At 49.3% G+C, this 16,603-nt stretch overlaps 1 protein-coding gene across 1 annotated transcript in view; it reads right to left on the minus strand.

The window, feature by feature from the left end:
• CES1 (carboxylesterase 1) overlaps positions 1-16,603 on the minus strand; it is a 28,570-nt gene that overhangs the window by 11,693 nt on the left and 274 nt on the right. Inside the window, exons 2-7 of the mRNA XM_032424157.1 lie at positions 13,428-13,635; positions 9,709-9,853; positions 7,322-7,455; positions 4,967-5,120; positions 3,150-3,254; positions 2,047-2,151 (exon numbers count right to left, since the gene is read on the minus strand). Coding sequence (XP_032280048.1) covers positions 2,047-2,151; positions 3,150-3,254; positions 4,967-5,120; positions 7,322-7,455; positions 9,709-9,853; positions 13,428-13,635 — 851 coding nt within the window. The remainder of the gene's footprint in view (positions 1-2,046; positions 2,152-3,149; positions 3,255-4,966; positions 5,121-7,321; positions 7,456-9,708; positions 9,854-13,427; positions 13,636-16,603) is intronic.

Consider the following 16,603-nt stretch of genomic DNA (forward strand, 5'->3'; position numbering starts at 1 on the left):
ACCTCCCCAGGGAACAAAGTTGCCTGAGAGTGAAGCCAGCACTGAGAGAAGAAAAAAAAGGCTGAGGGATAGAGCAGATATATTCTTAATAATACCATATGTGCATCTGGATCCAGCCATGCCTGAAACCAGTGCGTCACCTAAAGATTTTGTTACAACATAGTTCTTTTTCCATTCAAGACACTTTGAGATGAGTTTCCTCATCCTGCATCAGAAAGTCCTGATTTATACAAGCTCACTGAAAATCACCCCACCCCGTGCTTCTCTTTGTTATATATTTGCTAAGATTGCACTGATTGTAATATTACACTGTAGCTAATAAGTCTGACCAGTATGCAGCGAGTGACCAGTCAGGCACTCCTTAGTATGGGTTGTGGCCCTACCAGTCAGAGGTGTGTGTGTGTGTGTGCCTGTGTGTGTGTGTGTGTGTGTGTGTGTGTGTGTTTTGGGGAGAGTGGATAATCATGGAAAGACTCTACAGGATCTCAGGAAATCTCACAAGGATAACATAGGCCCTTAAGTCCTCTGGGTTTCCTCAAAATCACCAACTCTTCTCTTATAAGCTGGGTCCTCTTAAACCAATGGAGAACTACTGAAATAAACCTGCCTCTTTCCAGAAATCAGAAGTGGTTGTGTTTTCATTCTTTGAATGCACTGATCACCTTATTTGAGCCTGAGAAACCAAGATCCAAGCCCCAAGGTCATATTGGAATCAAACCAGGAAACAGAGCAGTCTAGTGTCAGAGCCCTGGCCCTGGGGTCCAGGAGTCTCCTCAGGAGCCGAGGGCCCGGACAGAGAGTCCAGGGGCTCAGGCTATGCCCGAGCTCACATTCACACCCTTCCCCCACAGAAGGAATAGTTCCCATTGGGCCTTCCTGCTGTATTCTCTGGGTGTCCTTGTGATGAAACACTGTCATAGCCATCCATCAGTCCTCAAATGTCACCTCCTCTGTGATGCATCCCTGCTATTACGAGCATTTCCTCTCTCTATACTCCCACCATCCTTAACCTACGAAGTATATGAGTGTGTTTCTCCTTGGATAGTTCCTTGTCAGCACACTATATCTGATTAATGTCTGCATCACCGCCCCCCCCCCCAGTTATCCTTTCCATACACCTAGGATGGATGGATGGAGGGATGGATAATGGATGGAGGGATGGATGGGTAGATGGATGTATGGATGTATGGATGTATGGATAGATGGATGGATGGATGGATGGATGGGTAGATGGATGGATGGGTAGATGGATAGATGGATGGATGGCTAGATGATGGATGGAGTTGGTCACTACATGGAGTGTGGATGAACTGCATGGATAGGTAGATAGATGAATAATAACTAGCTGACTAGGTGTTGGATGGATCACTGATTCTGGATTGTTGAATGTTGGGGTGAAGATATATGGTGGTTGGATGACACACGGATGATGGAAATGAATGAAAGTTATGGATGGATGGATATTAAACTGATGAAAGAATACTGATAGATTGGCAGATGAATAGATGGAAAATAAGATGATGAATGGATTGATGGATGGTTGGATAGATGGGTGGGTGGATGTGGTTATTCTAGAACCACAACTGAGGCAGAGTCTCAGGCCACCACTGGGTTATAATTGAGGTAGTTTCTAAATTAAGCAAAATACAGTGTGACAACCTTCCTTAAAATCTTTGTTCTTAATATCCCATCCTCAAAATTCAGAACAGTAGTTACCTCTGGGAATATGTAATGCTTAATTTCTTTAAAATACATTTGGAAACAAGAATGGGAAAACAGTGAGTTTGGGTTGAGGTGAGAGATTATCATACAATTTGTTCATTATGTTGTTTTTCAACTTTGCAAATGTTTGAGATACTTCATAATAAAAAAGAAAAAAAGAAATTCCCATTCAGATCCAGAGGCTGACACTGTTCCCTGGGGGCCAGGAACACTGTCCCAGGCAGTTTTCTGGGGCAGGGGCAAGGGGACAGCTGAAATAATGAAGCTTGGGGCCAAGTGCACAGGGTGGGGGGCTTGTGCGGTCACGAGAATGGATATGCCTACCATCTTCAGCGACGTCTCCAAGAGCTCATCCTCCGTCTTCTGGCGCAGGCAGTGAACAAGGACAGCTGAGGAGGTGGTTTTACACCCAGCAAAGACACCAATTTGCTGCAGAGATCACAAGCAACTGCAGAACTCAAGAGCCATGTCCCTTCCCTCGATCAATAAAGAGGTGTTCTACCCCAAACTTCATTTCTAAAGGCAGCAGAGGGGAGCAGAACATACTCTAGACCAGCAGGTGAGGGTCCTGGGTCCCAGTCATGCCAATTAAATAAGCTCTGTCTCAATTACCTTACCTCTGTTCACATGGGCAAAATGATCTGAGAGCTGAGTGTCGAAAGGGAGGGAGCACAGAGTGGGGCTTAAGAGCACAGAATCCAGACTCACAGTGCCTGGTTTCAAGTTTCTTTTTAGGAAGCCTTTTGTGATAACCTCAACCTAGTGTGTAAGGTTAAGTGTTCCTTTTGGATTCCATTACGACATCAGATACCTCTGCTTTATTGCTCTTATCAGTTGAGATTTTAGAATCTGTGTGATTATAAAATCATTAATTTGTCTCCTCTAATAGAATGCAAACTTCACAAGGCTACTAGATGTCTGGCTATATCAAAATTATGTGATGAATAAATGAATGAATGAATGAATGAGTGAATTCCCAGGAACCCACCCCAGCCATGAGGCACTTAAGGGGGGGCCACTCCAGGCCCACATCCTGCAAGTGGGTTGACCAGAACTCAGACCCTGAGAGAGACCAGACACAGTGACAGTCCACTGCCCACCATGTGACCTGGCACTCCACCCTGGCACATTTTGGAAAGAGTGCTCAGGGGACAGCGCATTGCGTTGGCAGTCCAGAGTCACCTGTTCAAGTCCCAGTTCTGTCCCAATTGCTCCTTGACCTTGGCAAGCTGCTTCCACTGTCTGCCCCAGTTTGTTCAGCGGTCAAACTGGGAGGCTGGCTGAGGTGTCTCCTTGCCCTTCCACTCAACTGTTCTCACTTTGGTGATTCCTTGATGATGCCCGCTGGATCCCATGGCAAGAAAGGCCCCTGAAGATTCAAGGAAAGCAAAGCCAAGGGTGTGGCAGTGGTCCAGCGTGAGACCTACCTGAGCTGTGTCCTTCATGTCTTTCTTAACCAGGACAGCTGTGAGGGCCACACCGCTCTCAGAGATGGCCCGGTGGAAGAGGTTTTTGGCCAGGGGAGACAGCACCTGGCAGGGGAGTGGACAGGAAGAGAGTTTATGCTCATGGGGAGGGGTCTTCAAGAGCCACCTCATCCTTAGCTCTGGCCTGGCCCATTCCCCTGGAGACTCGGGCACCCAGGGAACGTGGGAGGTCCTCGCCTGGCCTGGCCCTGTTCCCAGGCTGACACTGGGGCCCGGCTTCTCCAAGAGAAGCTCAGCTGGAGGGAGCCAGCAGCACAGAGCGAGGGAAGGACAGGAAGAATGGCACATGCACTGATTGTTAACAATCAGAAGTATCTAAAAACAGCGTGGCAACTCCTAGCCATACTTTAAAGACACAGTTCTGTATCCCCATTTCCACTACTCAGGATTTATCCTAAGAAGAGTGATCATGGAGGTGCACAATGATTTCCAAGAATGCTCATAATGTTTATAATATAATTGGAAATAACCCAAGGTTCCAGTATTATGAGATTGAGGGAATAAATGATTTTTTGTTTTTACTGTGGAATACTGTGCAGATCTATACCATGGAATCCCATGGAATCTAAAACAAAATGATATTAATGGAAGAGTAATGTTTAGGGAAATGTTTCTGTTGTAGGATATGCTAAGGAAGGTTTTTTAAAAAAATCTTAAGACAGGTGGGGCGCCTGGGTGGCTCAGTCGGTTAAGCATCTGCCTTCGGCTCAGGTCATGATCCCAGGGTCCTGGGATCGAGCCCTGCATCGGGCTCCCTGCTCAGCGGGGAGTCTGCTTCTCCCTCTGCTCCTCACCCCGCTCTCATGCTCTCTCTCACTCTCTCTCTCAAATAAACAAAATCTTAAAAAAAAAGTCTTAAGACAGATGGACAGATGACAGATAGATAGATAGAGAGACAGGAGTGAGTCATGGGGAAAACACTAGAAAAATAAGTCTCAAAATGTCCATGGTGAGCTTCCCTGGGTAATGGGACTATGGAGGACTCTTTTCTTCTTTGGGCTTATCTGTACTTTTCCTTTTTCTCCACTTGATAAGATATAAAAACATTTCCCTCTGAGTACTGGACAAGGAAGCCAATACATATATTGTTAAAAATACAGTAATAGCACCGACCCTCTGCTCAACAGTGGGGGGTTGGAGGTGCTTTATGGCTCCCAGGACTTCCTCATCTGGTTTCCATCCCTGCTGCCTTCAGCGGCTCCCCCAGCCCCACTCCCCACACCAGGCTCCCGGGAGCCCCAGGTGCCCACACCACTGTCCCATGCCTCCCCGTCCCTCCCTGCCCCCGCCCCCAGCCCAGCTCCATGTCTCAGTCCCGGAGGCGGCTGTCCTCACGGGAGGCCCTTGACCTGTTCTTGGTGCTGGTGTCTCTTGACCTGCAGACCTGGCTTCCAGCTGAACAATGACACTTTGTCCAACTCTTACGCATAATCTATACCCACTCCTACTTGCCAGGAGAAGTGAAGCAAGTCCTAATGTTAAAACGAGCAGGAAAGAGAGAGAGAGAGCTCAACCACGTTAGAGGAGGAGGAGTATCCTGCTGTAGCTGTGGCCAGAGATTCTCAAGGCCCTAGGATGCTAGCCTAGGCTCTGAGCCTCCTGGGGCCCAAGGAGAGTTCCGCTATTAGCTCTCCACCAACTGATGCTGTGCAGAGTAGGGTCAGCACTGAATCCAGGTCTTGTAAGTAAAGCTGCCAATTGGTCCAAAGGCACCAAGGGGTCCCATCAGCAGCCATATCAGGGCCAGGAACACTTACAAGAACAGAGACGCTTTCACCTCCCGCTGACTCTCCAAAGATGGTTACAGAACCTGGATTCCCTCCAAAGTTGGCAATGTTCTCCTGGACCCAGCGAAGTGCAGCCAACTGGTCCAAGTGACCCCAGTTTCCGCGGCTGTGTTCATCCCCTGTGCTGTAAGAATGGGGCAGGGGTGGGAGCACAGACCACATGGCAGGGTTCTCAGGACCATAGATGGGGCTGGGGGCTCTCGGTGAGCCTTCTAGAAAAAGACCAGCCTTCCACAGCCCTGACACAAGGGTCTTCTGTCTTCCATTCCTGTAGCATTGTTCTGTTCTAGGTGCTACATTTACTCAACTGGCATCTATTTACTGAACATCTACTTTGCGCAGAGCCCTGTTCTAAGAGCTAGGAGCACTTTGTGCAAAACACTGTTCTAAGAGCTAGGAGCACATTTGAGAACAAAACAGTCCAAATCTCTGACTATATAGAGCTCACACTACAGATCACAAACAAACAGATAAATACAGAAAATAATGTCAGGTAGTGAAAGTACCTCTAGGAAAAGTAAAATGGGGTAAGGGAAAAGACAGGGGTGGAGCAGTGGGGTCCTATTTCAGATCACATGACCAAGAAAGGCCTCTTTGAGGTGGTAGCATTTGAATAGAGACCTGAATGAATGAGTACATGAGCCTTGCAAATATCCGAAGAAGGGAATTCCAGGCTGAAGAAACAGCCAGTTCAAAGGTCCTGGGGTCTAGTGGACAAAAGTGTGAGTGTAGTACATGCAGCTAAAGGACTCTGTGGGCCTTGGTAAGAACTTTGATGTCATTGTTAGTAACATGGGAAGCCATTTCAGGGCCACAAAATTCCATTTATGTCTTAAATGGTCACTGTGGCTACTGTGTGGATGAGACACAGCATCAAAGTAGCAGATTATAAAAGTAGGTGGTTATTACAATCATCTGGGAGAGAGACACGGAGGGCTTTGATTAGGGGGCATAAGGGAGGAGGTGAGAAGTGGTTGGAGTCTGAATATATTTTAAAGGTGGAACCAAGAGGATTTGCTGACCCTGATGTGAAGAGGTGAGAAAAAGAGGTCAAGGCTGACCACAAGTCTATCCGGAGCAGTTGGGGGTCTCCCAGCAGCCGACAGGAGGCGCTGTGGGCAAAGTAAGAAAGTCCAGTGGGAGTTGAGGGTTGAGTTTGTCCCCAAGGAGGGTGCAGTCCCCTTCAGACGTCCAGTGGAGGCGGCAACAGGTGCAAGGTCATAGTTAATGAGGTACATCTGGGCTTCAAAGGAGAAGCAGGGGCTGAAATAGGGAGCTTTGAACGTGGCTCCTGAGGTCACCCGGGAACCAGTGAAGATGGAGAGAGAGATGCACACAGAGGCCAGAGGATCACGTGGGAGGAATTGTGTGTGGCTGCTCCCAAGGTTGGCCCAAAAGCTGTTGGGTCACTGGGCAGAGAACAGAGTGGGAGGAGGAGCCTCGGGAAGCCTCACGTAGCAGCTTGACCATAATGGGGAGCAGAGAGACGGGCCACAGGTGGGAGAGAAGAGGGGTCTCCATGAAGGCGATACACCCCGGGACAGGACACGCCTGGGATAATCCTCCTCCTCCAGCCCCGGGGGTCTTTCCTGTGAGAAGTCCACCCCCCCCCCCCCAGTCCACCAGCAGCCATCCCAGGATCAGAGGCGCTGTGGCTGGCAAATTCCGAAAAGGCTCACAGTAACTGCGTCCTGCGGGAGCACTGGTTCCCGCCCCATGGACATGTACTGCAAAAGATGCTTTGCCTTCACTCATGTGTGTGCCAAATTCCCCAAAGGAAATGGGATGAGTGGGTCTGACACGCCTCCCAGGAGGGCTGTCGGCTGGGGTCGGATGCGCTGACAGTCTTCAGCTCCAGATCCCCCATTCCTTCACCCACAAGAATGCACTGAGCTCCTGCCATGAGTAAGCTCCTTCCTTCCTTTCCTGCCAGGTCAGATGCGTGAGCCTCTAAGTGCTGTGCTGTATGCTGTCTTGACAGAGGTGTACAAAGTGCTGGGACGGCACAAGTGAAAAAGAGAGGGGCATTTCAGAGGAGGTGACATCTGGGTTGGGCCTTGTAGAATGAATAGAAGTTCGTCAGGTAGAACGGGCGTTCCAGGTAGAGGGAAGAGCACCTACAAAAGCTCAGAAGCAAGTGGCCCAGTGTGGCTGGGGATGGAGAAGGTAAGTAGAGCCCTGTGATGAAGCGACTTGGGTGCTTTCCTAGGGAGCCTGGCAAAGATCCCTTTGAGGGCTGACCTGGCCAGAGCTGAATACCTAGCACCCTCGCTTTGGGAGTGGGGGGGTGGGGCAATGTGCAGTGAGGACGGTGCAGAATCTTACCTGAAGAATCCCCAGATGCCCAGGCGGTACTGAATGGCCACCACCACCACGTTTTCATGGGCAGAGAGGGCCAGCCCATCATAGGTTGACGCCCCGCCCACCACCAGACCCCCTCCGTGGATCCACACCATCACCTGGACAAGAAGGAAGCAACCGTACTGGTTAGAGGAAGCTGCACTGGGCAGGACCTCAAGAGGTTGTCTGGTTTGGTCACCAACCCCTTGGCCATGACTCGAGGAGGCCATTACCGGAAGTCCACCAGCAAAGTTGGAGCAGGCAGCCGATCCGCTCTTCTCCCTGCTCCTCCCAACTGGGGCCCAGGCCACCACCCCAGCCAGTACACCCTGGCTGCCCCCGCCTGTGTCCCCAGCCCCAGTGCCAATGAACTTCACAACGTCATCATGGGAACAGTCACGGCTAAGAGTGTCATCTCCCCAACACTCCTCCCATCGCCCTTGTGCCAGGGCCCCTCTTGCAGCCCGGCAAACTCTGCCCGCCACAGCCCTGTGCTTCGGCTTCATCTTAGTTACGTCTTGTGCTGTGACTTAAACTGCGCACATGCCCGAGTGACCGTCTCGAGAAGCACACATGCCGCTGGTGGGGTCTCTTCTGAATATCCCGTCCTTTCTGCCTCCTCCGCATCCCCAAATCCCACCCATCCTCCAAAGCCTAGCCTAAAAGCCACCTCCTCAAGTAAGTCTTCAATCATCTCACTAATAGGGATCTGAGGACCTACTCTATGCCAGGGATGGCGGTAAGAATTGAGGATGAGGGTGGATATAGGAATTCATCACGCTTGGCTCTGGCATTGTAAGAGCTCACGTAGCCAGGAAGTAAGAGTGGCTAAAATAATTACTTTGTAATCATTTTATTCATTAAAAAAAAGAATTTGTAACACAAACTGTGTGCCAAGTACCATTCCATGCCATAGGGACTAATACTGTCCCATTATCAGACAAGAAACCTGCCTGAGCTGGCACAGCTATTAAGCCGCAGAAGCAGGACTTGAACCCACGCGGTCTGGCTCTGGAGACCACCTGTTGAGCCACCCAGCCTGCTGCAGCCACTGGCCAGGCTGCAGTGGGCCTGGTGTTAGGAGAGGAGTAAGATCTTCCTTCAGACTCTAATGCTTCAGGAGGACTTGCCTTGTGCACTCGCCAGCCACTTAGACAAAGCCTGATATGCACCACTGGATGCTCACATGTGATTAGCCCTGTTCTAAGGAAACAGAGCCAGGTCTCTCTGCTAGTAAAAGGCAGAACAGGGATGTAAGCCCAGACTCTGTAGTTCAGAGCCTGTGTCCATAAATAGAGGTTCTCGCCTTGTTCCTCCTCCACCTCTGATCCTTGCCTACGTCTGGGTGGAGGGACGGAGTTAACAGTCATCCGAGGGAAGGCTGAGCCAAGGGCTGGTCAGCAGGGATTCGCTGAAGAAGCATCCCAGATGGTAAGACCCTCCAAAGCAATGGTTGTCTGGTGATGGGGTTTTTTTTTTTGGTCCCTCCTTTGTTCTGACCCCCAACTGCAGCTATGCATGTGGGAGCACTGAGTACATAACAGAAGAATGTGTGAATGGAGGACTGAGTGAAACTTGGTCCCCTCTCGCTGAGCCAAGCACGGGCAGTGCTAGCTTCTGCTCACAAGTTCACAGATGCCCTCCCCCACTCCTGGGCATCCTGCCAGGAGATGGCTGGGTGCGAACATCCCCACACCTCTCCACCCCGGGGATCACCTCCTTTTCCAGGAGATCTCCTCCAAGCCCCAGCCTGAGTCTGGAAATTGCTCCATCTCTGGGGCCTCCTTTATTCTAGAAATGCTGACTCATCGGGTCATCAGCCGTGCCAAAGACTTAATTAAGGAAGGAAATAAGCTACAATAAAATCCCAGATATTTGGCCAGAGGCAAAGAGTGCACTTCCTGGATTGCCCCAGGCTCTGCCCCTAACACCTCTCAGGAGACCCTGGAAGTTGTTCGAGGAGCATCTTACTGTGCTGAGGAAAGGCCTCCCACAGGCTCGCTTCCTAGTCTGTGTCAAAGAGCTTTGGTCTGAAATTCAGAAGGCCTCTGCTCTGGTCCTGCCAATCCCACCGTGTGATCTCACCTCCCCCTTTCCGGGCCCCAGTCTTTCTACCTGTAAAGGAAGGACTGGCTTATCTCTAAGAGTAATCATTTTGGTCCTTCTATTATCAAGAAACAATTTGGAAAAATTACAATGCGCATGACAGATGTACAGCAAATTCCCCCAGAGGTCTGTCACCAGGGGAAACTGAGGTCTGGCTGTGGTGGGAAAAGGAAGCCCTGGGGTCTCTGAAACAACCCCCACCCAAGCTGCCTTCACCCTCTTCTAGTCTACACCAGAAGACCCGAGCGTTAGAACCTTCTCCTTACCGGCAGCCTGCTTTTCTTTGTCAAGTCAGCGGGAGTGTAAATATTTAGGTAAAGGCAGTCCTCAGAAAACTTGAAAGCAATGTTCTCCTTTCTGTTGGTAAAGAGCTCTGAGAGCAACTGCCCCGCCATCACGTTCTGGGAGCACCTGGGGGGGGCGGGGGGGCAAGGAAGAAGAAGTTTGAGCTTCGCTCAGAGCTGAGCAAGATGTCTCCTGTGGTCAGCTGGGCCTTGGACTGGCAGGTTGAGGCTGGTAAATAGAGCTGTTCTTACCAGGCTGGAGACATTGGGATGGTTAGGAGGCTCTTTGGGTGTGTGGCTGGGGTTTGAGGGGGGACGCTGAGGCTAAGGTCTCCCACGACCGTGTCTAGATAGTAAGAAGACTTGGTACCTGTCCCCTTCCCAGAGCCTTTGAGATGCCCTGGGTCAAGGAGAGGAGGCTGCCCATATGCTGACTGCCCGGGAGAGGACCATTTCCTCCATGCCCTGGATGCATCCCAGCTCTCTGTTCCAGGTAAACACGTCCTCCACTAGGTAAGCATGTTCTAGTCCATGGCAGACTTCCATAATCCCTGAGAAGTCACTCAAATGGCAGACATTTAGGCCTTACAACAGGCCAGGGATGAAATATTTGTGGGGCAGTATCAGGAGAACTGTGTTCTAGTCCCGCCACACTCGCTAACTTTCTGGGTGACCTTGGGTGAATTCCTTGCCTGCTTTGGCTTAAATCTGCCAGGTCTATGTGAGGGAAGTGATTTTTATAAGGGTCTTGCAGCCCTGACGTGCTAAGAATCTACCCATCCCAGGCAAGCACTATTGGTTTCCCTAATAGCAGATCTTAAAGACCCAACACAGATTAAAACTGGTAAGATTTATGGACCTCCCAGCATGCCAGGCATTAAGTACTCCTTATATACTAACTCACTTAATCCTCCCATGGCAAGCCCCCTAACATAGAGTCTATAATTATCCCCATTTTACAGTTGAGAACACTGAGGCCCCAAGAGGTTAGAGAACCTACCCAAGGTCACACAGCCAGAAAGATCTATACTATATAGTGCATGATATTTCTAAGGACATTATAAGGAACATTTCTGGATCTCAAGGTACCAGGATGCAGGTATCACTGCTCCCAGTTTGTAAATGAGGTCACCGAGTCACTCTGCTGCCAACTGGCACAATCAGAGCCCCCTGTAATGACTTCTTCATTTCCATCCTAAGGGAAGTTTCCCCTGATCACCAGAGCAAGGAGCCTAACGATCATAGAAGAAGAAAATCAAATGTCAAAAAAGGGAAAAAGAGTTCAAGGTCACTGGTGTTCAAATAAATGCGGAATAAATAGCAAAATTACATATAATTACAATGATAATAATAATTATTGTTGTTTTGCCTATCCAATAGCCAGAAAGCATTTTTTTAAATAACCCCAAGCATTGCCAAAGATCTGGTGAGTGGAGGTTTTCATATATCAATGGAAGGAGTGTTGCTGGAACATTTCTGGAAGGAAATATAAACAGAAGGTGCATACTCATGACATTTCTTCAAACTTACCCAAAAATAGTCATGGGCATGCATAAAGATTTAGCCACGGGATATTCATCAGAGTGCTATTTGTACTATCAAAAACATCAAGAACTTAATGACCCCAAACAAGAGACGGGGTAAAAAAATTATGATCCAAGACTCAATGTAATACAGCTATTACAAGTCCAGCCATGATATTTAATGACATAGAAGAATGTTCCTGGTATACATATTTTTAAAGATTTTATTTATTTATTTGACAGAGAGAGACAGTGAGAGAGGGAACACAAGCAGGGGGAGTGGGAGAGGGAGAAGCAGGCTTCCCGCGGAGCAGGGAGCCCGATCCCAGGACCCTGGGATCATGACCTGAGCCGAAGGCAGACGCTTAATGACTGAGCCACCCAGGCGCCGCCCCCCCCGCCCCGGTATATTTTTAAATGAGCAAAGCAGGCATCCAAACTATCTGTATCGTGTGATGTGATATTGTGATTTATAATAAATATATATCGGCCTCCATCCCATTTCAGCCACAGGCGCCCTAAAACCCTTGGAATCTCCTCTGTGAAGGAAACAATAAAGATATCATTATTATGTAAATAATGTGACTTTTGATCACACTTAAGGCTAGGGGCTGGTTGCCACATGAACCACCCAGTGAACTTTCAGTTCTGCCTCCCTGACCTCTGGGGAGCAGGGTGGGGCTGGGGGTTGAATGGTGGCCAATGCCACTGGTTTAATCAATCATGGCTACATAACAAATCCTCCTTAAAAAACCACAGGACAGGATTCAGAGAGTTTCCAAGTTGGCGAACCAGAAAGCTTTCATGGCCACTGTGCTGGATCCCCAACTCCAGAAGGACAAAAGCTCCTTTATTCAGGACCTCACCCCCTGGATCTCTTCATCTGGCTATTGATTCATATCCCCTAATAACCTTTGCAATGAACTGGTAATGTAGTGAATAAACCAGTTTCCTGAGTTCTATGACCACTCGATCAAATTAATGGAACCCAAGGAGGGAGTCAGAGGAACTTTTGATTTATGGCCAAGGTCACAAGCATGGGTAGCAACTTGGACTTGTAATTGGCATCGGAAGCAGAGAGCAGTCTTGTGGGGCCAAGTCCTTAACCTGTGGGATCTGACATTATCTCCAGGCAGAGGAGTGTAAGAATTAGTTGAATTGTAGGACATGCAGCTGCTGTCGGAGATTTGTTTCTTGGTGTGTGTGTGAGGGGGAGGACCCACACATTGAAACTGCAGAGTCTTATGGATTCTATTTTTAAGGGAGAAAATATGCAACAGATAAAAGATTAGAAAAACAGAATCTAAAATATGAAGAGCAGTTCTCTCTCTCGGTGGAGGAATTGTATGTGATTTTCATTTTCTTACCTTTACTTACCTGTACTTCCTCCCTCTTCTATAATAAGTATGTATTACATTGGCAATCAGGAGTAAAAAGAGCAAATACTATTTTTTAAAACAAAAGGAAGGAAGGAAAGAAGGAAGGAAAGGAGGGAGGAAGGAAGGGAGGGAGGGAGGGAGGAAGGGAGGGAGGGAGGAGGAAGAAGAGAAGAAGGGAAAGCAGCAGGGGGCAGGACCCTGGACATTTCCAGAATGCCTTGTTGAGGTGAATAAGGTCATAATGGATACATGTAGCCATCTGAGGTGCCTGGGGGAGGCAGCTGTTGGCTTCTTTGCCCAGCTTGATCAGGGTGATAGGGACACACCAGCCACATGAGAACAGAGAACTTTCCGGGTCAACTCCCCAAAGCACCTCCCACCTACACACCTCCTGGTCTACCCCAGCTCCCTAACTATGGCAAAGTTCAAGACAAGAGAATTGTTACTTTTGATCTCCCTCACGTGCTCAACTTCTAATCTTCTCCCAAGGCACTTACCATAGTCTAACGTATTGCATAATTTATTCATTGATTTGCTATTTTTTGTTCGTCATCCATCTCTCCCTGCTAGAATGCAAGCTCCGTGAAGGTAGGGATACTTTTCTGTACATTCACGGATCCTAGGAAACCTAGAACGTGTTCAGTTAATGTTTGTTGAATAAAGAGCTGTGAGTTCTGGAAGGTTTTTTAAAGATTTACAACGGCTTGGAGATTTTGGAACAAAGCCACCCAGCACGTTGCCTTGGCTCCTTCCTGCATCACTTTGAGGCCAACATGGCCACTGAGAGATGCCAACTTACATGGGAGGGTAGGAGGTGGTATTCTTCACGAAGTTCCATGGCTCTGTAGGCTGTGGAGGAGCAAACCTCAGGGGTCCAAGAGGAGGCCTGGCAAAAGGGACTCCCAGAAAGACGGCCACAGGCTGTGCGGATCCTTCTAAGCTGACGTACTTGCCCAGGACTTTGCCTTGCACGGTGTCCACCACAGGTGGCGAGGACGGGTGCCCTCCTGGACGTCCAGAGGAAAGAGGACACATCATCAGCGAAAGGTCTGACCTGGACTCATGGTGGGTCTTCCACCTTGAGCAGGTGACCTTGAATGAGTCACCTAAACCCTCGAGGCCTGGGTTTCTTCTATGTAAAGAGAGGAGGTTAACTGTCATTTTTTACCCAGGGCTATCTAGAGGAGCAAATTGGAATTGGAGGTATAATAGCATCAGGTAAAAAAGAAATGCAAGAACGAGAGCTGCTGAGGGAACAAGCTGTTTGGTTGCCACTCCTAGGAGCCTCCGGCCACAATTAGCCATCAGGCCCCAGGCGCTGAGCTGCATCCTGGCACGCAGCATGAACAAGAGAGGCCATCCCTCCTCTGGGAATCCCTGAACAGTGGAGGGGGCATGAGCCACCAACACACTTGACCCTACTCGGTGGGAAGGAAGGGGCCAGTGTCCTGAGAGAGGTGCCAGTGAGGTCCCCACAGGGGCTGGAAGAGGCAGGGAGGGAGGGGGGAGCGAACAGCAGGAGATAGAAGAGGGGGGATACAGGTGTAAGGCAGAGCAGAGGCTAGGCTCTGAGAGCAAAATGCAAAGGCTGGCCTGAGGAAGAAGGAAGGGTCCACGTGAGCCGGAGGGAGTCAATGGGGAGCAGACAGCAGCCTGTATTGTGAGAGAGGTTCAGGCCTGGGGGGCCTCAGTGCCAGGCTAAGGTTTGGGGCTTTATTTAGTGGGTACATGAGGAGCAGTGAACACTCGTAGAGTATGCAAGAGCGACACGTTTCATCTCGCAGGGGATTCTTCTGGTGGCTCTGAGCAAGGCTGTCCAGAGGGGGAGAGAGACTAGGGGTCCAATTCCTACCTGTTCCATCCTTGTGGGGCAGGAGGTTCCTCCCCACCAAGCTTCCCTTGTCTCCTTGCCCTTTCCACCCCAGTCCTGGTTCCACCTGCTGTGGACCTGCCTGAGCTTGCGCATGCAAGTGGGCACTCAGGACTCTCGACCATGGCCCTCCTCCAAGTCTTGCCTCGTCCTGCCTCAGCAGCCTCTGTGTGTATGTTTCCTTATCTGAAATGCTTTCTCACCTGGCATCCTTCCAGTTGCTCCCTTGTAGACATAGACAAAAGGTCAACCTCTCCCTCCAAGTATGTGGCCAGAACAAGAAAGGGCAATCCAGATTTGGTCTTAGAGGAGAATATCCAGTGGTAACCCGCAACAAAATGAAGTGGACAGAAGCCCAATGGGCAAGGGTGAGCAAGTGTGTGGATGGGGTGAGAAGCATAACAGTTATGGTAACATGAGCAGTCAGCACTTGTCATATTACATAAGTACCCAGGTAATGTTTATTCTGTATTACATAAGTACACATGTAAGTTTTATATGCTGAGTACTTACTATATGCCAGATGTGCATTCTGGTTCACTTAAATTCGTCTTCACTAGATGCCCATTTTACAGATGAGGAAGCTGAGGAAATGAAGGCAGCCAGCATGGACTTTCTAAAGTGGGAAATGGGATGGCCTTGCCAGGGGGTAACCGGCAGTAAGGGAATAATCCCCTCCTGCTTCGGTTCTTACTCTGCCCTCACGTTCAGCCCCAGGTTTCTGACAGTGTCACCATCAGGACGAAGGTGAAGTGCAGATGGGGCCTGGGCCCTTGCGGTTCTGAGGGTCTCAGCCCTGGCTCTCCATTCATGAGCCATAGACAGATTCCAGAGCATGATTTTCCAGCGGACCTTGGGCAAGTCCATTTCCCTCTCTGAGTCCGTCTGCCTGCCTATAAACGGGCACAGATGCATTCTGGGGTCCCGTGTACACTCCTGTAGTAATCATGTGCTTTATTTTGTGTATGCTGATGCTTGACCTCTGGGGCCTTGCTGACCCTGGAGGGACTGCCCCTCTCAGAGTCAACTGCCCTTCCAGCATGCAGAGGCTGTACCCCAATCACCTTCTTTATCAGGCCATCCCAGGCCAAGCCATTACCATCCTGCCCTAATCACTCCAGGGCAAGAACTGTGGGAAGCCTTTGTGTCCCAGAACTTGCTGAAATTGGTTAGTTTGCCAATCCAAAACCTGCTTATCCTGTCTCACCTCTTCCTTCCCCTGACAACCACGATAAGGGCTCTTGCCCCAAATTCCTCCCTCCTTCCTCTTCCTTTAACCCATCCTGAGCATCACCTCAGGGTGCAAGATGGTGGGGTGCATGCCTCCTCCTCCTGGGAACTGAGAGTGGCAAGTTATGGCCATTGGCTCCTGATCTGTTGGTCTCACCATACATCAAATTTTCTATTACTACGCTACATTTTAAAACAACTCCTTTATTTATAAATCCTTTGTTTGCACTCTCCATACCAGGCACTCTTTAGAAACAACCTGTTTTATCCTCACAACGGCCCAATGACATAGCTACTGCCATCGTTCCCATGTTAGAATGGGGGAAACCAAGGCACAGAAAACTAAAGCATGATGCCTAAGGACAGCCAGCTGGTAAGTGCTGAGCTGGGATTCAAACCTACACACTCTGGATCCACAATGCATACAGGTCCCCAGCCTGCCATCTGAGGGTAGAGTGTTCCTATGAAACTTTTCCTAAGCAGAAATGGCACAAAGCAAAGAGTATCCTGGACTTCCTGCAGGTTGTATTAAGCCACTTTGCTTTTAGGAAAGACCTCCATTAGTCCCTGTTACGGTAGCCCAAAGAAATCCGAGGAGGATTTTCGCTTTTCCATTACTGTAGTAATGTCAAATTTCCCTAAAGATGAAGAGGCCTGATGCAACTTGCAGGAAGCCCGGGATACTCCTATTAACATTCTGCTAAGCCACTCTCCATGATTTGGCCATACACAGACGAATAATCAAGCAGAAAATAAACTGAGCTCTCTGGAATCCCCAACCGAGGAGGCATGAGGTTAGCTCTTTGCCCTCCTGCACGGGGCACACACAGCTGCAGTCTGGGAGTGTTCATGCTACCCTGTGTCTCAGGTTGGCA

Source organism: Phoca vitulina, unplaced genomic scaffold, assembly GCF_004348235.1.
Source record: "Phoca vitulina isolate PV1807 unplaced genomic scaffold, GSC_HSeal_1.0 scaffold30, whole genome shotgun sequence".
Taxonomy (NCBI): Eukaryota; Metazoa; Chordata; class Mammalia; order Carnivora; family Phocidae; genus Phoca; species Phoca vitulina.